We start from the raw sequence: 22188 nt of genomic DNA, 5'->3' as shown, positions 1-22188 counted from the left end.
CTCCCAAACTACTTTTAATATTAGAAAGGTCTTATTTTCTAATATTCAATCATTGTCTGTTCTTCTGTAATTTGAATCCATTATTCCATGTCATCCCTTTTAGAAAGGTAAAACCTTAACCTTAATTGATACCAACTGGTTCCTACTGAATTACTTAAAACACAATTTCAGTGTATAAAATGTAATTAATAATAAGATTCATAGGCATTGAAACAATGTGGTGCAAATATTCATACAATTTCTCTTAAGTTCTAAAGTGATATTTCTGTAAAGGATTTCACAAATTCATGGGAAGGTCTTACTAGTAGGCAAAGTAAACAAAATGAGATCTTGTTCAGATGGAGTGATTTTCAAAATACCATATGCTAAGAATTTTGTGGAGGCATCATAAGTTTCTTGGCATCCATTGTTAAGAACAATCTGTGACTCTACTATGTCACATAACTTTAGTCTCACCTATTTAAGAGTCTTGTGTTGTACTTATGAATTTAAAGATATTTGGGACCATTTAAATCAGTAAACCCAATCCTGCTTGGTGCAGAAATACAAATTAAAGCATCTCTGATGAGTATTTGTCCTCTTGAATACATTCAGTGAAATTAAATGAATTCTACCACAACCTTGAAGAATTAGTTCCACTCCCAAACTATTTTTAATATTAAAAAGATCTTCTTTTCTTATATTCATTCACAGTCCGTCTTCCTGTAATTTGATTCCATTATTCCATGTCTTCATTTCTGGAATGTTAAAATACACGTTTTGGCTCCTGTATACAGTAATATCCTTCAGGTATGTCATCCTATTTTTCTTCATTCGCTTTTCAAGACTACATTCAGTTTTTCCAGTCTCTATTTCCAGGACTTAGCTCCTAGTTTCCCTGAGTATCCTTGCAGTGCATTTTGTCTAGATCCCCTTAAACTTTGGTGACTAGGACACCGTGCTCAAGGTGGGTTTGACCAGTGAAGTACAGCTGCTACTTTCCATAATTTTGGAAATTATAATTTTGTTTGATGCTGCATAAAGTTGCATTTTTCTTTCATCTATATCTCTACATTATTTGCCAATGTTTAATGTTCATTAGGTCACGTAGGATTAAAAAAAAATTGCTTGTTTTTATAAAGGATAGTCAAGAATTTTCTCCTTTCTCAAAGCCTTTCTGAACAATTTTCCAAAACATGGGAGAGTTTGTGTGTTTTACAGAAGACAAATAACTTCAACAAATTACACTTCTCTCTCTCAGGGATCAAGTGCAGTGTAACACTTTACTGTTTATCCCAGGGGTACTTGAGCTAACCTTCAAGAGTTTATAACACATCTCAAAGCTAATGGCAGATTCTACATATTCTATGCATTCTCTCTCTCTCTCTCTCTCTAAATTGTAGTTCACACACATTACATAGAATGTGGCAAACTAATCAGATTAATATTTGTGTGCCTATGAAATTTTATTAAAACTTACTTTTCTGAGCAACTAAAGATTATCTTCCATGGATATATATATATATTTGAAAACCTATCATTGCCTTCTATTCCTGAAGTGGCATTCTCTTAATTTATGTTTTTTAAAAAAATCTTAATATTCATCTAATTCATCTTTGAAGTCTTTTTTTTTGTTGTTGTTGGTAAAATAGAAAGACAAAATGCTGTTTTCCAAGAAATTACTTTTATTCTACATGCTTAGATTAATGGATTCTAGTGAGCAAACCGGTCATGTGATAATTCTGAAAACTTTGTTGTCAGGTGGGCATTTGAAGAAGTGTTATTTGTAATAGCAATAGCACTTAGACTTACATCAAATCAAATCAAATCAAATCAAATGTTTATTGTCAATGCACAACATGTGTACAATGAAATTGAATATACCACTTCACAGTGCTTTATAGCTTCCTCTAAACAGTTTACAGAGTCAGCCTATTGCCCCCAACAGTCTGGCTCCTCATTTTATCAACCTCACAAGGATGAAAGGCTGAGTCAACCTGGAGTCGGTGAGAATCAAACTGCTGGCAGTCGGCAGAATTAGCCTGCAATAGTGCATTCTAACCATTGCGCCACCATGGCTCTTATAGTGTTAGATACAGAATTATCTCCTACAGCATAGGTTGGATCTGGTTCTGAAGAAAAATCTTAATGATAATAATCAGATATCTTACATATCTGCTATTCTGTTTGCTTTTTATTGCGTCTCTCCTTTCCAGAACTGCTTTGGAAAATGAAAGGTAGATGATTTCTTTCACATGGAAAAGAGCACTCAAACGATTTTTATCTCTAGAGGGATTTCATTGGACATTTCACAATAGAGCCATTATTACCTTTCTGATATAATCTACCTTTAGGCCAATCTTTATCTTCATCTCAGCACTATTTGTATGTCTAACACATCTTATAAAAAGGAGGAAGCAAAACTGCTCCTTTTTACCAGCTTGGAAGCAAAAGAGAAAGGATGATTATTGCTAAGGTGATGTTTCCTTATAGCAATTCCTCTTTTCTGTTTCTGCTATGCCGTTTTACCAATGCTTCATGGGTTGATAAAAGGTGTAAAGGAGCAATTTTAAAGACAGATCACAGTTAACTACACGGTAGTAGGTGTGAACGAAAATGATCACTACATGTAGAATGATTTCTCCAATAACAGATTCTAGATTTTTTTGTTCCTTAAAAGCAGAACAAACAATTAAAAACTTAACTTTTCTTTATATAACAGTAACAATATTAAAGGAAAGCATGATTATAAGTATTACTCGACTTACAATCAATCAATCATTTAGCAACTGTTCAAAGTTACAATGACACTGGAAAAAGTGTTGTCCAGTTCTCACAGTTAGGACAGTCGCAGCATCCCCACAGTCACAAAATCAAAATTTGGGAGGTGGGCAACTGGCATGTATTTACAGAAGTTGCAGCATTTCAGCCAGGGCCATGTGCTCAGCATTTGTGACTTTCCCAGCTGGCTTCTAACAAACAAAGTTAATGGGGAAAGCCGAGCTTGTTTAATGACCATATGATTCACTTAATAACCGCAGTGATTTGCCTATTAACCATGGCAAAAAAAGGATTGGAAAAGGTCAGTTTACATTCCAATTCCAAACTATGGAATGGTTGCAATGGGTCGGACATGACTTTGCAACTAAACAACAACAACATGGCAAAAATGGCTGTAAAATTGGGCATGACTTACTTAACAACCACATTCCTTAAGCAATGGAAATTCTGGTCCCTATTGTGAGGACTACTGTTTTGTAACCTTACTATTTAGGATCTCAAGACTCAGTCTGACTTAAATCCTGTCATATAAGTGATTCCTTATGCTAAGCAGCTTTTGAAAGTCCACAGTTGCTTCAAATTTTCACAGTTGATACCAGAATACAGAAGAATAAAATAAGGATATGATTTACTGCAATTTTATAAATTGATTTTGGGGTCTTTTGTTTCTTGAATTATACCCTGGTTCTTGTTGTCTGGAAATTGCGTCTTCTGAATCTGCTTTATAGTTCTGGAAATTGGAGGTCACAGTAAGAATAGTTCGTTGCTTCCAAAAAACACAGTCCTGGCTGTGAAATATAATAATATTCTTACGTTTTTTCTTTTGCTGATTTATGAACATAACAGGAAACTGAAAATGATACACATTTTATATAATCAATATAATTATAGTGTGAATTGTCATGCGGCACAAATTGAAACATAATAATTCATAAATAATTCAGTTCACTTGAATGGAATTTATTACCCTCTGAGTTTTGGATCTGGCTTTGGGAGCTTGGAAAACATGAATTGTTGGGGTATATTTTATAAGCATTTAAACATGTGTACACATTGAAACTTTCTGTTTGGACTAAGCAAGAGTAAGCAAAAAATGGTAAAGGAATGTGAAAGAATAAGCAAAGACATTAAAAAGATGAGATAAGAAAAAGAAAAGGAAACAAAGCTAAATTTAGATTAGATTAGATTAGATTAACAGAGTTGGAAGGGACCTTGTAGGTCTGTGATGGCAAACCTATGGCACCCGTGCCACAGGTGGCATGTGTAGCCATATCAGTGGGCACACGAGCTCATCTCTGGCGCGCTGGCCAGCTGATTTTCAGGCCTTCTGTTTCCTGCCCCTGGAAGCTTTGGTGGCTGGGGACAGGAAAAAAGTCACTTCCTGTCCAACCAGAAGTTGGGAAATGGGTCGTTTCTGGCCTCCAGAGGGTCTCCGAGGGGGTGGGGAAGGCTGTTTTCACCCTCCCTAGGCTCATAGAGAGGATCTGGAGCCATGTGAGAAAGAAAAATGGGTTTACAGGGCCATCGTGTGCAAGGGTGGGGGGTCACGCGCGCATGCGCGGGGGTGGGACACATAGAATTATGGGTTGGGCACATGCACACGCAAATGTCCCCCCTTCCTGGCACGCGATGGCAAAAAGGTTAGCCATCACTGTTGTAGGTCATCTAGTCCAACCCCCCCCAAACTGGAGACCCTACACCATTTCTGACAATTGGCAGTTCAATCTCTTCCTGAAGGCTTCCAGTGATGAAGCTCCCATAATTTCTGAAGGCAAGCTGTTCCCTTGCTTGATTGTTCTCACTGTTAGAAAATTTCTTCTTATTTCTAGGTTGAATCTCTCCTTGGTCAGTTTCCATCCATTATTCCTTGTCTGGCCTTCAGGTGCCTTGGAAAATAGCTTGATCACCCTCCTCTCTGTGACAGCCCCTTAAATATTGGAACACTGCTATACCAATATCATTTACTATACCTCTATATATCTTTCTATCTTTGCAAACCATCTTGACTTCTATGGTATCCATACACTGATTCAGAAAGACACAAACGTTTAGCTATAATCCTAAAACAGTGTTATATTCATTGCCCAGGAAAATAAAATAAAATTGGAATGATTAAGGGGTATATGATAGGTATGCCAAAAACATTTCACATAGGGAATTATCTGTAGACAGGAGTCAACAGATTTTGAGTGGACTTGATGATGTAACAAATAATGTCCATTTTCCTGAAAAAGTCACAGTGGCCACATATTGTCATCTGGATAGAGACAGCAGACAAGTACTAGTTGTCTAGATGATGCAAAGACAAATGTGTCTACCCAGCTTAGAAAGACAGATATGTCTGATAATGCAAATAGAAAACTAAAGTAAGTTCTAAAACTAAAGAAAAATTAAATTGAAATAAGATATTAGCATGAACCAGTGCCAGTTAAGACTCTGAGGAAATGTATTGTTGTTTTGGTAATGGTAATGCTGTTTGCTATACATTTTTAATACTGCACATAAACATTTATCTTACATCTTCACTTTTGTATTTTGGACATATTTTTGGCATTAATGCTTCCTACTGTTGTAAAAAGGAACAATAAATGAAGACAAGCATCCTTTCCTTATTCCTTTTGTGATTGTGGATAAAAAAGAATCCACAAAATGTATAAAAATGTATCTTCCCTTTTCTTTAGTTATAACCTTGTAATGGAAAAAGGTGGTTGTTCTAGATCTAGAACTACCTTTTCTTTTTGAATACCATCTAAGCAGATCTCCTGCTGTGACTTCAATAATGTATTATTTCATGTTCAGAGGATTTAATGTGGGTTTTTTTGGTGTGATTTTTGTGAGTTGCAGTTAGATGATAAGAAAAATCACTATAATAAGCTGGATGTAAATTGCCTGCTGACTTCTCCTAAAAATTTCAAACAACTTCATTTCCTCAAATTATCCAAACATTGCATGACTTTTGCATAGACATGATATTCTAGAAAAGATTCAGCTATGATAAATGTTATATAGATAAGAACTTGGAGGAAAAGTTCCTTGCTGATGAATTCAACAGGTAAGTAACCTTAGTTAAATATTACGTTACATAGGTGAAGGAATGATACCTATTCTATTGCTCAGAAAATTTAATTTCTAAAATTAATAAATAAATAGCAGCTGAGAAGTGTTTGACTATGAAATAATTTCTTTTGAACCTGAGATGTAAGGAATCCATGTTTATGACATATCCACTTAAGAAATGTTTTGAATTTGTATTGGGATTGAAGTCTGCTTTCTTTTGTAAAACATTCAATATTAATGTTACACTCCATTTTTTTTTACTTTTGTGTATGATTTCTTATTCATTTGTCTATATTAAGTATATTATGTATAAACCATATTTGGTAGAAAATGTTGAGTTGGGGTTATAAATATTTTAAATACAATTCAAGACAGAAAAACCTGGTCCTATGTTACAGTCATAATAATAAGACTGCAATTTGACTTCAAATCTCTGTTGTTTAATAAATTATTTGAATTATAATTTATTGAATGGCATAATGTGAAGTTTTTCCTCATGACACAGAATCTACTGTGCTGCCAACTGTTGTGTTTGGAGGCCCCGTCAACCGGGGATGCCACTCTGGGATTGGTTTAGAGGCGTGGCCTCCTTTAAGCGGGAGTATCCGGGGTTCCTGATTGGTTATGCTCTGACAAGTGAAGTGTTTTTCTATGGTGCTGTCTGTTTTCCCTCAGTTCAGTTCGCATTTCCAATGTCTGTTGTAGTTAAATAAAGTGTTCAGTTAAAACGCAACCTTCGTCCAATTTATGCCTGCACGAGCTATTTAACACTGGCGATGAGGGAGAGGAAGAATTCAAATGCCGCTGCCGACGTTTGCCCCTTTTGACCCATCCACTGAGGTTTGGGAAGCTTATATGGAACGGTTCGAATGCTTCTTAGAAGTAAACGATTTCACTGACCTGTCCGGAGGTAAAAAGAGGGCACATTTCCTGAATTCTTGTGGCCCAGAGGTTTTCGTGACCGCTCAGGCTTTGTTTGCCCCTACCCCGGTACACACTGTTGCTTGGGACGTCCTACGCCTTAAATTAAAAGAACATTACTCCCCTGTCCCTTCCCGAATTGCCCATCGTTTTAAGCTGCAACAGGTACTACAGGACGAGGGGGAGTCTATCAACCATTATGTGGCTCGTTTGCAGACAGCTGCCCTTGATTGTGAGTACCGCGACCTTGATGACGCGCTAGTGGAACAACTGGTATGTGGCGTTAAAAACATCCGGCTGCAAAGACGTTTGCTTTCCAAAAAGAATTTGGATCTTCCGACCGTGATTGAGGAAGCTCAGGCGGCTGAGATGTCAGACAAATCTACTGCCGACATTAGAAAGTTCTACCCTTCCAGGGGGTTGTCCTCTACTGCTGGGAACCTGCAGGACGTTGCCTCTGACAAGTCTACGGATGAGGAAGCCGAAATTAGCCGTCTACAAGCTTCTAAACCTAGACCAAAGGACAAACGTTGGCCAAAAACACCTCAACCCTCTCTATGCCTCAGCTGCGGTGAGCAGCATCCACGAGCGACCTGTCAGTTTTGGTCTGCAAATTGTCGCCATTGTGGGAGACTGGGCCACATTGCTCGGGCGTGCCGATCTCTGCCCAAACCTACTGCTTTGCCGAGGTCTCGCCGTCCCACGAAGGAGGAATGTTTCTCGATTTCGCGTGACTGCCGCATCACTGAGGTGACTTCCCTCTCCAGACTATCCAGTAGCAACAAACTTTCAATGACTGTGCTCATCGAAGGTGCCTCCTGTCCGATGGAGGTGGACATTGGTTCGGCAAAGTCAATTGTGTCATGTGGGGTGTTAAAGAAGCTGATTCCAACAATACAGAAGAGACGTTTGAAACCCTGCCCTGTCAAGTTGAGGGACTACCAGGGGAATTTCATTCCTATTTTGGGACAGGATTCCTTCTTAATTGAAACTGAGGGATTTGTGGGACTTCTTCCTTTGATCGTGATCAAGGGTTTCCTTCCCAGCCTACTGGGAATGGATTGGTTTCGGGCTTTGGGGTTGCAGATATCGGGAATTCACTCCACACTCGTGAACAGTTTTGGGGGCCTGTTCAATGAGTTTTCTGACATTTTTGATGGGGGCCTAGGTCAGTATGTGGGTTCTCCCATCTCCCTAAATCTGGACCTCCAGGTAGCCCCGATTAGGCTTAAGCCACGCCATGTTCCTTTTGCTCTTAGGCCAGAAATTTTGGGGGTGAACCTCGTTGGCTGCCGGGACGGGTGATAGCTGTAACCGGCCCCTGTTCTTACAGGATTCAACTAACTGATGGTCGATTGTGGCGCCGACATGTGGACCAACTGAGAGGCCGACAAGATACCCTATCCGAAGTTGGGAACGAAAGAGACCCGGGCGTAGTCCCACAAGATGCAACATCACCCACATACGTCCCTGTGGACGACGCACCACCTCCTAGCCCCCGGGGCCCAAGTCTCGCCCAAGACTTACCTGCAGTAACTGATCTTCCCATAGGCCATGACGGCTCACTGGCCATGCCCGCTCCTGATACCGATCCGTCCCCCTCCACTGCCACAGCTGCTCCTGCGCTGAGACGTTCATCTTGTCTGCGCAGGCCCCCAGAGTATCTTAAGGACTATGTCTGTTCAAACCAGGGGTGAAGGAGTGTAGTGTTTGGAGGCCCCGGCAACCGGGGACGCCACTCTGGGATTGGTTTAGAGGCGTGGCCTCCTTTAAGCGGGAGTATCCGAGGTTCCTGATTGGTTATGCTCTGACAAGTGAAGTGTTTTTCTATGGTGCTGTCTGTTTTCCCTCAGTTCAGTTCGCAGTTTCAATGTCTGTTGTAGTTAAATAAAGTATTCAGTTAAAACGCAATCTTTGTCCAATTTATGCCTGCACGAGCTATTTAACACCAACAACCTTGAATAATAATTTAGTAAAAGAAAACACTAACTTTGTATACTGCAATACAGGTAGTCATCAACTTATAACCATTCATTTAGGGATGGTTCAAAGTTACAACAGCCTTGGAAAAAGAGCTTTAACAATCTGTACCCACACTTAGAATAGAATAGAATTCTTTATTGGCTAAGTGCGATTGGACACACAAGGAATTTGTCTTGGTGCATACACTCTCAGTGGAGAAAAGATACATTCGTCAAGAATCATAAGGTACAACACTTAATGATAAGTCATAGGCAACAAATAAGCAATCAAATCATATTAGGAAACAGTCAATATAAATCATAAGTATACAGCAACAAGGTTACAGTCGTACAGTCATAAGTGGGAGGAGATGGGTGATGGGAATGATGAGAAGATTAATAGTAATGCAGACTTAATAACTTGTGTGACAGTGTTGAGGGAATTATTTGTTTAGCAGAGTGATGGCATTCGGGAAAAAAATGTTCTTGTGTCTAATTGTTCTGGTGTGCAGTGCTCTATAGCATCGTTTTGAGGGTAGGAGTTGAAACAGTTTATGTCCAGGATGCGAGTATTGTGAGAGGTGGAAGTATGGAAGGGTTTCTCCTAACGTCTACTACCATTTCTATGGTTTTGAGTGTGTTTAGTTCCAGATTGTTCTGGTCACATCACAAGGCTAGTTGTTCAACCTCACATCTGTATGCAGATTTATCATTGTCTCGAATGAGACGGATCACTGTTGTGTCATCTGCGAACTTCAGTAGTTTAACAGATGGATCGTTTGAGATGCAGTCGTTGGTATATAGAGAGAAGAGAAGTGGAGCACACAGCCTGGGGGGCGGGGGCTGTGCTAATTGTACAGGTATCTGATGTGATTCTGCTTAGCTTCACCTGCTGCTTCCTGTCTGTTAGGAAGCTTATGATCCACCTACAAGTGTGTTCAGGTACTGCTAGCTGGAATGATGGTATTGAATGATGAACTAAAGTCTACAAAGAGGACCCTTGCGTAGGTCTTTGGAGATTCAAGATGTTGTAGGGTGTAGTGCAGAGCCATATTAACAGCATCATCTATTGATCTATTTGCTTGGTATGCAAATTGCAGGTCTAACAATGGATCCATAATGATTTTCAAGTGCAACAGCACTAGCCTTTCAAAGGTTTTCATAATTACAGATGTTAGAGCAACTGGTCTGTAGTCATTCAGTTCCTTGATGGTGGGCTTCTTCAGCACTGGCATGATAGTAGAGCATTTGAAGCAAGAAGGAACATAGCACATCTCTAGCGATTTATTGAAGATATGGGTGAAGATGGGGGCCAATTGGTCAGCACAGACTTTTAAGCAAGAAGGAATTATCTTGTCTGGGCCTGGAGCTTTTCCTGACTTTTGTCTGTGAACTGATTCTTTAGCTTTTCAGAGTAGCTTCTTTTTGCTGCTCTGATCTCCCTTGTTAATACATTTCTGGCCTGATTGTACAGCATTTTATCACCTTTTCTGTAGGCTTCCTCTTTGGAATGACGTAGCTGCTTAAGTTTAGCTGTGAACCAAGGTTTGTTGTTACTGTATATTCGCAAGTTCCTGGTTGGTGCACATAGGTCTTCATAGAAGCTGACATATGATGTTACAGTCTCTGTGAGTTCATCTAAGTTATTCTAATCAGTGCTGTCAAGGCAGGCCTGTAGCTTTAACTTTGCCTCCTCAGTCCAGGTCCTCACTGATTTAATGGTTGGTTTTGTGGTTTTAAGTCTTTGCCTGTAAGCAGGTACAAGGTGAATCATGCAATGATCAGAGTGTCCCACAGCTGCTCGTGGTAAAGATCGATAAGCATCTTTTAGTGTTGTGTAGCAATGGTCTAAAGTATTCTTGCTTCTAGTGGAACAATTGACATGCTGAAAGTATGTATTTTGGTAGCTCTTTCCTTAAGTTTGCCTTGTTTAGATCTCCCAAAATAATGGCCAGTGAATCAGGGTATTTGGCTTCAGCCTCCATAATCTGGTCAGCTGGAATTTGTAATGCCTTGTTTTCACAGGCTTGTGGAGGGACATAAACAGCAATTAGTAGAAATGAGGAGAACTTGCATGCACAGTAAAATGGTTTACAGTTGATAATTAAAGACTTATCATAGAATTTATATATTATAGTTATATCCTGGGACCAGCTGTTGTTGATATATAAGCACAAGCCTCCTCCCTTCTTATGACCATTGAATACCTCTGCAATCATGTCACTGCAATTTGAGCACTTGACAATTGGGTCACATTTATGATTGGATGCAGCATCCTGTGGTCACGTGATTGTGATATGTGACCTTTTTTGCCAGACCACTGAGTCTTTTAACAACCTCATGATTTGCTTACAACCATTAAAGAAATCATTGTAAAATCAGGTCTAGTCATGTGGTAACTTGACCCCAGCAATTTATGACCAAAATTCCAGACCTAATTTTCGTAAGTTTAAGACTACCTTAGGCCATAGGAATATGTACTACAAATAAAAATTGGGATATGCCTTGTGCTATCAGCATCCTAAATTCTACTTTGTAACCATGTTCACCCGATAGCATCTGTCCGGCTACATTTCCGTTCCGCATATCTAGGTGCTCTGCAATATACATTTTACCTGCTTGTTTCAGAAACATTATAAAATAAATGTATTTTCTGCATGTGTTTTCTGTCATGTTATGTATATAGTTTAGACATCAAAACCAGCAAAAATAAATTTAGGTCACTTCCCGATTGAATTTTTAACGCCATGCCTGTGAACCCAGATTGTCATTAAGCTCTTTGACTCTACTTTTTCTGTAGCTGCTGAATTGTTTTAGTGTCATAGTATTCTTTTACCACAGTTCATTAATCCAAAGGTAGCTTTCTAGCTCCAATTCAAAATGACTGTCTCGTCTCCCTCACCCCCACCTGAGAAAATGAATAGTGTGTGGGGGAGATGAAGCACTGTGAGTAGCAACTTACTCATTAGGAATTCAACCATTTGCTTCTTAGTTGGACATTTTTTCATCAGGTCATTGATTCAGCGTATGCCTCTATAATGTATGTATACACAATATCTCTCATGAATAGAGTATATATAATATATATATATATATGTATATATCAAAAATTATGTTTGGGAAAAAGCTTTATAGATTTCTGGATTTCATCCTAAATGTTAAGGATAAAAATTATCTTCTTGTCACCTGTTTGTCCTCTCTCCTTTCCAAACAATTACCATTTATTGTGGCTGGAGCACAATAAATGAATGAATGCAATCATATGAAAAAGCAATATATGCCATGTAAAGTTTTTTTTAATATATGTGGACATAATATCATTATTCAAATATAACCCTCCATCTCTTTTTCTCTCCAACTATTTCTTGGTGATTATTAACTGGAATGTTTAGAGCAAATGTTCATCTTTAAGGGTCCAGTTTTGCTTGAACTTCAATTTTCTGACAAATGGCATCACACATTATCCTCAAACACCCTCTTGTACAATGAAGAATTCATAGTGGATTCTGTGAAGCTGAACTGCCTAGCCCTGATGCAGCAAAGCAGTTCAAATCATAACATTTCCATCACTATGCTTTGCAGTTGATATAGGGTTCTTCTGGTAAAATGCTATTTTTGATTTTCACCAGACATATCTGTGTTACTGTGGCTAAATAACTCTATTTTTATCTTTCTGCCCAGAGCACATCATTTCAGAAGTCCTGATCTTTTCCTAGATATTCATGAGCAAGTGTTAGGCTTTCCTTGATGTTCTTTCTGGATAGCAGAGGTTTCCTCTTGACATACTTCCTATGTAGATCTAATGTATGCAGTTTTTTTTTCCAATGGGCCAGACTGATATATTTTGACATCATTTGTGCAAGAGCTGCCTTTAAATGATGACATTCTAGAGTTCTTAGGCCTTCTTCAAGCATTATGCAGTCTGCTGTCAGACTGAACTTCTTGAGATGCCTGGCTTGTAGTCAAGTTGGCATTTGCTTGAAATTTTCTCCACTTGTTGATAATGTATGTTTGTATGTGTATATATGAATGTATATTGGAATAGATGAAAGCTGCAATTGATAGGGCAATTACAAGATGATGTCACTGAAGGAGAGTACACTTTGATTTCTGTGAGTGTGGTGATTGTGAAATAACTGTTCTTCCGTCCCTCCTTTCCTTTAGTTTGCATGCTTTTAAAATGCATTTTACTACCCAAAATAGTGATAGTTTTATGTTAGAATTCAACACAGTAAAGAATCCTTCTGCCTCATGTGACCCGTGGGAAATAATGTCTTTTTCCAAGGTAAGTTTTCAGAACTTGGCACATCCATATATCTAACAATGTTTCAATCTAATTTTGTTCGTTTCAATTTAGGATGAATTCTAAATTCTTAATAATGATGCTGTTATCCATTCAGTTGGGTCCGACTCTTGGAAATTCTATGGGCCAGGTATCTCCACATCTTCTGATCTTGCACTACTTCCTTGAGCTTTTCTGGTGTCATCTTTGATGGTGTCCAGCCACTGTGTTCTTTGACATCCTGATTTATTTTTACCACTAATTCTTCCAAACATAATTGCTTTCTTCAGTGAATTCCCCTGCATAACGTGGCCAAAATAAATAAGACACAGTTTCATGCTTTCTCCTTCAAGTGACATGTCTGGTGCCATGCACTCCAGTACTTGTTTGTTTTCAGCATCATTAAAAAAAAAAAGTTTTTCTTCCTGTCTTGCTTTTTTAAGGTCCAACTTTCATAACCATAGCTAATGAATTCTGCAATATGTCCAAATATGTAGTTCAGTTCAGTTTTCTAGACATGCTTGTGTAAGTTGTGAAAAGGAATATGCTTTACAATAGTGCAAATGTAATTTATAAAATAGCATTTTCTCTCCCAGAGGCAATATTAAAAAATTTGGGAATATTGCAAATATAGGCAATAGTATCTGTAATGCAAGACTTACCTTAGGTATTCACTGTAAGATGATCTAAATTGCTTTGTTCTTTTTCTCTCTTCTGTTTTTCTAATATCTTTAAAAAAGACATGGATAAAGAATGGAAGTTTTAGAATTATTTAAATAACTATTATAATGGTTGTGTTAAACTTACACTTAAGAAAGAAAGGATTATTTTGAGTTTATTCACTGATATTTTGTCATTGTTAACAATTTGGTCTATTTTGTAACTTCAGTGTAGCTTAAAAAATGTAATAAATTAAGAAAAGTATAATATAGCTGGATTTTTCATGTTAAATGCAACCATTTTTTTTTTAAAAAAAACCCTCACAAAATGGTTTTGGGGACACATAGTAATTTTGATACAATGCCTACATTATGTCACATTCCCTTGTTCTGGTAATTCTGCCCTATTTTTTCTCTGTCTAGCCTGCAGAAAACTATAATTTGATATGCTGGGGAAACAGCCAGTTATTATTTACACTCTCCCTGAAAATGAGAGTTGGAAACCAATTTTTCTTTTTAGTTTTCAGATTTAGGTAAAATACTTCAAACAAGAAAAATATACATGAAGGAATAATGAAGGAATGTCATGAGCACCTCAAATTTTGGTTACCCAATGCATTTAATTATCTTAGTCTATAATATTTTAATACAAAATTGAAAGGTTTTTTTTTTTATTAAAAATGAATAATTAGGTCAAAGAGTAACTTCCTTTCTGTGAATTATATTCCCTAACATTAATTTTATGAAATTGATCATAATTTTTTATTCTCATAAAGCAAAGGAATACCTCCCCCCCATATTAATTTTATCTGATAGCAAACTCACTAATTACTGTCTTCTGTGGTAACACTGCAAATTAACTTCTTAAAGCAATGTAACTCTCAGGCTCAGATCCAGAGATGAGACAGTGAGATCCAATTGACTCCAGTCCTTTATTTGCTTACACCTAATACGCCATTCATCTATCTATCTATCTATCTATCTATCTATCTATCTATCTATCTATCTATCTATCTATTGAACTGGTCCATACCAGTAGAATCCCACCATTAGTGTGGTTAGCCTGAACTTTTCCCTCTCTCAGCTCAGGACTGTACAATCTCTTTTTTTTTTTTTATTGAAAAGTTTTACAAAAAGTTTACATATTTCCCCCCCCCTTCCCTACCTCAACCTCCCCCCTCCCCCCTCCCCTTCCCAGAACAAATTACAGGGTATAAACTTCAACAATCATAATCAATCCTAATCTAAACAATTATGACATTTCACATCTCTTGTTTCTTCAATTCCCTAATTACCCGCCTAGCTTTATTACTTAAAGACACACTAAATATCTATATAATCATTCATAACCTATCTGCAATTTCTTATTCCGATATTTATTTTGAATATAATCTATCCACCTTCTCCAGTCTCTTAAATATCTTTCATTTGAATGATCCTTCAGGTATGCCGAGATTTTTGCCATTTCCGCTAGATTTATAACTTTCATTGTCCACTCTTGGATTGTAGGTAAACCTTGCTTCTTCCAATATTGTGCCACCAACAGTCTTGCTGCAGTTATTAAATTCAAAATCAATTTAGTCTCTATAACTGTACAATCCGTAACTATACCCAAAAGAAACAGCTGTGGTGTAAATTTCAACTTCTTTTTAAGAATATTTTGTAAAATCCACCAGATTTTAATCCAAAACGCTTTAACCTTTTTACATGTCCACCAAATGTGAAAATAAGTAGCATCCTCACAATTACATCTCCAACATTTTGGTTGTACATTCGGATACATACGAGATAACTTTTTTGGATCTAGATGCCATCTATAAAACATTTTATAAAAGTTCTCCCTTAAATTTTGCGCTTTGGTAAATTTCACATTTGTTACCCATATTTTCTCCCACGTTTCCATCATTATTGGCTGTTCAAAATTCTGCGCCCATTTTATCATACAGTCCTTAACTAGCTCTGTTTCCGAGTCCATCTCTATCAGTATATTATACAATCTTTTTATATGCATTGGGCTTTGATCTCTAATTTGTTTAATTAAATTTTCGTCACTTTGTATAACACCAGTTTTCTGGTCTTTTCTCCATCTGGCTTGTAACTGTACATATTGAAACCATGTTTGAATTATTTTCTCCTCTTTCAACACATTCACAGATTTTAATTTTAATATACCTCCCTCCATAATGAGAATATCTTTATACGTAATTACATCCTGTCTACATTCTATACTCGTATTCTCTATTGCGTGCCTGGGTGCTGTCCATATAGGTATTTTTTCATTTAACTTATATTGATATTTCTTCCAGACACGCAATAAAGCATTTCTCAGTATATGACTCTTAAATGCTCTGTCCACCCTTTTTTCATACACTAAATAAGCATGCCAACCATAGACCAGATCATACCCTTCAATATTCAATATCCTTCCATTTGTTAAATTAATCAAATCACTAATTGCTGATAAAACAGCTGCTTCATAGTACAATTTTAAATTTGGCATTTTCAGTCCTCCTCTTTCTCGTATGTCCTGCATTATTTTCAATTTTATCCTTGGTTTCTTACCTTGCCATACGAACTTATTAATACCTTTCTGCCACTCTTCCAGGTTGGCATCCTTTTTTAGTATTGGTATCATTTGAAAGAGGAACAAAAACCTAGGCAACACATTCATTTTTATAGGACTGTACAATCTCTTGATCTGGTTTTTCTGCTGGGAAATTTCTAAGTTGGCAAAATCTTCCCCCTCTATTGCTGCAGGTGCACATTCCATCACAGTAATGAAATACATGTACTTAGAAAAAAAGTTACATCAAACAATTATAATATTTTTTTTCTGGTAAATTAATATGTCAGTCCCCCTTTTATAGTTCCCATTATGAATAATAACCCAACCAAACAGTTTGTCTTGAAAACAGTAGTATGGTTTGCCTTCAAAATGACATGGGATTAGGGAGTTTATGTCAGTTCAGCGCTTCCATTCATATTTTCTTGAAGGGGAGAAGTCCTGTGTCTGTCTGTGCTAAATCACCAGGCACTATATTGGGAAATATGCACATGCCACTTTTCCCAGAAAGTGGTTCCATTTCTTCTTTAAACTTCAGTGGCAATTCAATTCTTCTTATAAAAGAATGGAAGTCAGTAATTGGACTGACAGCTTGCCAAAACGAATAACCAGAGTCAGAGTGAGTTTCTTTGTTGTTTGCATTTAAATAAGAATGCATTGTGCTTTGCTTAGTGTGAACTAGGATGACAGATCTATATATAATTGTTTTATTAAGGATAATTTGCATAAGAAATGCCATCCGGATTAAGCCAAGGGTCTTATTTTGTCCAGGATTTTGTTTCACAATAGCCAACCATATGAATTTGGGCAATGCACAAGCATGGAATGTGTGAAGCATGTTGGCTGTAATTCAAGAAGTGTTAGACTCTCTGACTAACAGGTGTATCATCGTCTGTTATAAAATTTCTTAAATTAATATCGCCACATTTGATGGCAATATATTCCATAATTTGACTGGGTGTTACATACAGAAGTAATTATTGTTATGGGACACAAATAGGATAGCATTTAGTTTTAATGAATGATCCTGATTTCTGCGTGAGAGAGAGAAAGGAAAAGGGGGGGGAGGGAGAACTTTTTGTCCATGTTTTCTCCACCATGGAATTCAAGAAAAGCATCTGTAAAGTTATAGTGACATATGGTGCTTTTGTTATTCTTTTGAGACAAGACATCTATGAATTTTTAATTCAGTATAAGGTATAATATGTTTTATTTATATACATTTTTAATATGAAGGATCTGTATTTTGTCTGTTTTTGCAATATTGAGGTAAATATTGAGGTAAATTAAGGGAGATAGTTTTGCAGTTGTAAAGGGAGTCCTTCTTGAAACTTCTGATTCTTAATTACTTGATGGCATAAATGTGATTTAAATAAACCCGGTTCTTTCATCAAAATTGTGGTTCTTAGCTACACAAGTGCTGTATAGTTATGAAGATAAAAAAAAGGATGGATGAGTTGATAACCCATTTGATGTATTTCTTTCAGGTCAATACAGTATGAGAATTCAGGTAAGAGATAATATTTTTGAATTATTTGTTCTACAATTTTATATTTATTTAAATGCACTCTCCTGGCTAAAAAAGCTCACAGAATAGTTTACGGAGCAATAAAAGGAAGATACTCTGCCATCAGGTTTGCAATGTGAAGAGACATGAAACAACACAGGGACATCTTCAGAAGGGTCTTTTCAATAGAAATTTCTTCCTAGGAAAGAGAGGTAGTACCTTAGACAATCAGATCCCAAGTCTTTCAGGATTTTAAAATTATACCCAATGTATTAAAACTGCTTTTAAAACAGCTCATAAATGTGTGCAGATCTTCAAATCCAGGTACCACATTTGCATGATGTACAAAGTTTACTTGAATGGCCACATTTTCCATCTAATAAAGTTTTTGGATAGACAGAAGTAGAGTTCATTGCTCCTTGAGATATAATAAAGCATGGGCAAATTCAACTACTTCTTGGCTTTTTTCAACTGGTGTTATCATCCTAGCCATTGTCTATCCATTGCAGAATAAAAGTCTCTTTGGTGTATTTCCAATGAATATGGTCTTGAGCTTTCTTTGGCCAATTGGGCCCGCAATACTTGCTGATGTCATTGCTCCATCTTGTTTTAGATCTATTTCGTGGATGCTTTTAATCAAGTGGAATCCATTCTATGACTACCTTGGTCCACCTGCCATCAGCTGGTGTAGTAGACATGATTATGCAGACATAACTGTACTCCTTTCTGTAGTGATAAAGGAATGTTCAGACCGAATCTTTCAGGAATGCACAAATTAATACAGCTAGTTTTTATCATAAGCAGGTGAAATAGAAATAGTATAAGAGGAGCCACATACAAACCACTGAAATTAATTTCTTCCTCTTCTTTAATCAGGTGGAGTAATTGCTGAACTATAGTTGATTAGAATGTGGAGGCTATAGGCCAATTGAATGGTGTTCCTTCCATATCAGCACAAATGGAATTGGACCTTCCTTAAAACTTTTGATTGGCCCCATCACTGGTCTCTTCCAGAATCTGTATTATAGTCAGCTCTGCCCTCTTTGGAAAAACTGTCTGTAGACCTCCTATTAAAGACCTCCTACCTGATTGCTTAATTCCAGATTTTATAAGACTGAGGGGATAGAAGTTTCATTGCAGTGCATTCTCAGAATCTGACGATGATGAGACAAATTTATTTCTAGCTAAAGACTTGGTTGTCTATGAATCATTCATACACATACACAATGTATACACACCCACACACACACACACCAGTGGTGAAATGTAAAATTTGTTACTACCGGTTCTGTGGCTTGGTGGTGGTGGGGTAATGTGACTGGGTGGGTGTGGGCAACTTTTTTTTTTTTTTACTTTTAAAAGCATTTTTTCTACAACCTTAAGAGGTTGTAGAAAAAATGCTTTGAAAAGCCTCTGACGATCAGGCAACTCAGCTGGGATCGTAGGAGGCTTTTAAAGGCATTTTTTTCTGTAACCTCTTCAGCTGAAGATGTTGTAGAAAAAATGCTTTTAAAAGCCTCTGATGATCCCAGCTGAGCCGCGCAATCATCAGAGGCATTTTTTAAAAAACTTTTAAAAGCATTTTTTCGGCCGAAGAGGTTGTAGAAAAAATGCTTTTAAAAGTAAAAAAAAAGCCTCTGATGATTGTGAGGCTCAGCTGGGCATGGGGGAGACAGGGATTTTTGCTACCGGTTCTCCGAACTACTCACTGCCATTGCTACAGGATCGGGTGATCCGGTCTGAACCGGGATCATTTCACACACACGTATATAAAATGTCACACAGAAATATATGTAATAAATCATATATGCCTGTGCACAAAGCCGAAGGCACCAGCCTGAAAATGACAAGTGGGATCTCGTCAAAACGTCGCCAAGATACTCTCAATCTTACACGGGAAAAGACCTGAGTACACCAAGATTTGCATATCTCTATCCGTGAAAATCTATGAAAACTTATACACACGCACACACACACAATTTTCTGAAAGTCCAAAAGCACCATACTCCTAAGATGCTAAAGAACAAAAGCAAACCTCCCCAAATGCTTTATAAAAATAAGTATAATGAGCCTTAGTGAAAACTGACTTTAGCACAATAGCTAAAAATTAACACTAATTGCGTCTACTGATATAATATTAGGAAGAATTAAATTATTCATTAAATCCAACATATATAGAATTCAGACACATTTTTATTAAACATTTATATATATATATTGGCTCTTTATCTTATAAATGAGATTCTGCTCATGTGAAGGCTATACTGTATTCTGCACCTCATATTTCCTGCTAAAGATGTTCCTTAATAGATGTTGCTTAGTACTATTTCATAACTAATAAAAATATTTCTATATGCTGTATACTGAATAGCCAAACAGTTGCTTGGTGAGTAATCAAATATTTCAGGATGTTGTGGCCCTCATCTATATATAAACTGTTTTCTTATATGTATGTGTTTTGGTGTTAGTAGTGAAGAATCAAAACAACCTTTCAATATGGCTGATACCTGAGTGGTTCAGAGCAGATAAAACAAATAAAATTTCATGGGGGTAATATGTAGACCTGTGCAAAGTACTAAGATACATTGAACAGGCACAGTGAAACTAGGGCCTAGAGCAGAGCCACCAATGAGTAAAACAACCACTTCACTGGTGCATGTGTGCTGAAAAGATATACCATTGAAGTAAAGTGGCTAGGCACAGTGAAGCTGTACACCTCAATCACTCAGTTGAAGGTGCTGAGGAAAAGTGCCTTGTTTTCCATGTTGTAGTGCTGTTGTACTCTTATCACTTGGAAACTAGGCAGTTCTGTTTAACCTACCTATGTTTCCCCAAAAATAAGACCAGGTCTTATATTTTTTGGACCTCCAAAAAGGAACCAGGTCTTAGTTTCGGGGAGGTATTATATTTTCCCCCATTCTTTTCCTGTATCAGGAAGGGTGGGGGTGGCAAGCAGCCCCTCCCGCTTAGCACCTCCATGGCCTCACTAAACAGCTGATCTGTGCTACTTTCAGAGCCTGAATGTCCTCTGCAAAACAGCTGAGTTGAGCCTGCATGTCTTCACTAAACAGCTCTGCAAAACAAAATCAGCTGTTTAGTGAAGACACACAGGCTTTGCTCAGCTGTTTTGTGGAGGATGTTCAGCCTCCGAAAAGGGTGGCAGCTCTGCTGATCTGAGCCTGCATGTCTTCTCTAAACAACATTTTTCTGATGAGCTTTCAGTGTTGCAATCCTGGGATACACTGAAGGCTTGGGTGGGGGAGCCTTACAGTAGAAGAACAAGATCATGGCCGTGCAGACTGAGCCCACACCGGCTGCTGTTTCACATGGGAGATGAGGCACTACGAGGGAGCCCATTTGTCGCATTGGCCAGATGGGGGTCACCAACACATGTGCCAGGCCTTGGGGCACCACCCTGAGCAGGTGCCGAGCTAGAGGCGGGGAGAGTCAGTCCCCTTACCCAGTTGCCTGCTGTCTGCTGTTTCTCAAAAAATGTCGGGGTGTGTGTGTGTGAGAGAGAAAGAGAAACAGCAGAGAGGAAACACTTTCAAACAATGTTGCCTGCAATTCTTGTTACTCCCCTCCGTTGTTTCTCTCTCTGTCTCTCTTTCTCACACACAGACATTTTATTGCTTGAAAGGGAAGGCCGCACTTTGCTTCTACCGTAAGCACATGCATCCCACAATCTTTCAGAATTGCCTGCCTTTTTGTCCTTTTCTCAAGCAGCAGCAGCCAGATAGAGGCGATTCCGACGGGCTGCATGGCTTTCTGCCTCATCACTGAAACCTCTCCAGGCACCCGGAGATACAGAACTTCCGGCTGCAGTTAAGGGGCCGAGGTGACTGGGGAAGGGAAGGGCTGCCTTTGGGCTGGCCACGTCCAACCCCTTCACTAGGGTTTATTTTTGGGGTAGGCCTTATATTAGGCCCATCCAAAAATCAGGGGAGGGCTTACTTTCGGGGTAGGTCTTATTTTGGGGAAACACAGTATATGAACAGTTCATACAGATCTAGCAATAATATATGACCATTCATCAGTACATTAGAGGATTCACTTGGAAAATAGGGAGATTTACCTTCTAAATGTTGAATCAACCCCAAGTAAAGCTGAGTGGAGAATAGCTAAAATGTATTTATGTGTGTATACACACGACAACTGATTTTTAAAAATAACTGGATGAGTCTGAACATGAAAGTCTTACAGGATAATAGATTAATGCATTATTTTCTTTAACTAACTGCTGTCCTTGGCAAGATATTTCTTTTGCACTATTAATTGGAACTGTCAGTGTGAATACTGAAGCAATAACAGTAGTTTTGAATGCAGACACAGGAAGAAGATCAGTAATTAGTCACAGGTTTGAAAGCATCATCCCCTAGTGGTTTGTAGAAGATTAGTGTATAAAGTGAATGGCTTCACTTTTCACATTCAATTTCAGTAATTTTAAGAATTTAATTCAAATCATATATACATTTAAT

General features: G+C 37.8%; 1 protein-coding gene across 2 annotated transcripts in view; it reads left to right on the top strand.

The window, feature by feature from the left end:
* The window catches only part of LARGE1 (LARGE xylosyl- and glucuronyltransferase 1), a 382380-nt gene that overhangs the window by 8394 nt on the left and 351798 nt on the right, over window positions 1-22188 (top strand). The window contains exon 1 of one of the 2 annotated variants that reach the window (XM_087873824.1): window positions 17696-17713. The exons of the other annotated variant lie outside the window; for it this stretch is intronic. Coding sequence (XP_087729950.1) covers window positions 17702-17713 — 12 coding nt within the window. The 5' untranslated portion in view covers window positions 17696-17701. Of the gene's footprint in view, window positions 1-17695; window positions 17714-22188 lie in introns of those variants that run through there. 2 annotated transcript variants of the gene reach the window in all.

The sequence above is a fragment of the Pantherophis guttatus genome, chromosome 7, assembly GCF_059756535.1.
Source record: "Pantherophis guttatus breed Tessera chromosome 7, ASM5975653v1, whole genome shotgun sequence".
Lineage (NCBI taxonomy): Eukaryota > Metazoa > Chordata > Lepidosauria > Squamata > Colubridae > Pantherophis > Pantherophis guttatus.
This window is presented reverse-complemented; position numbering and strand designations above follow the sequence as displayed.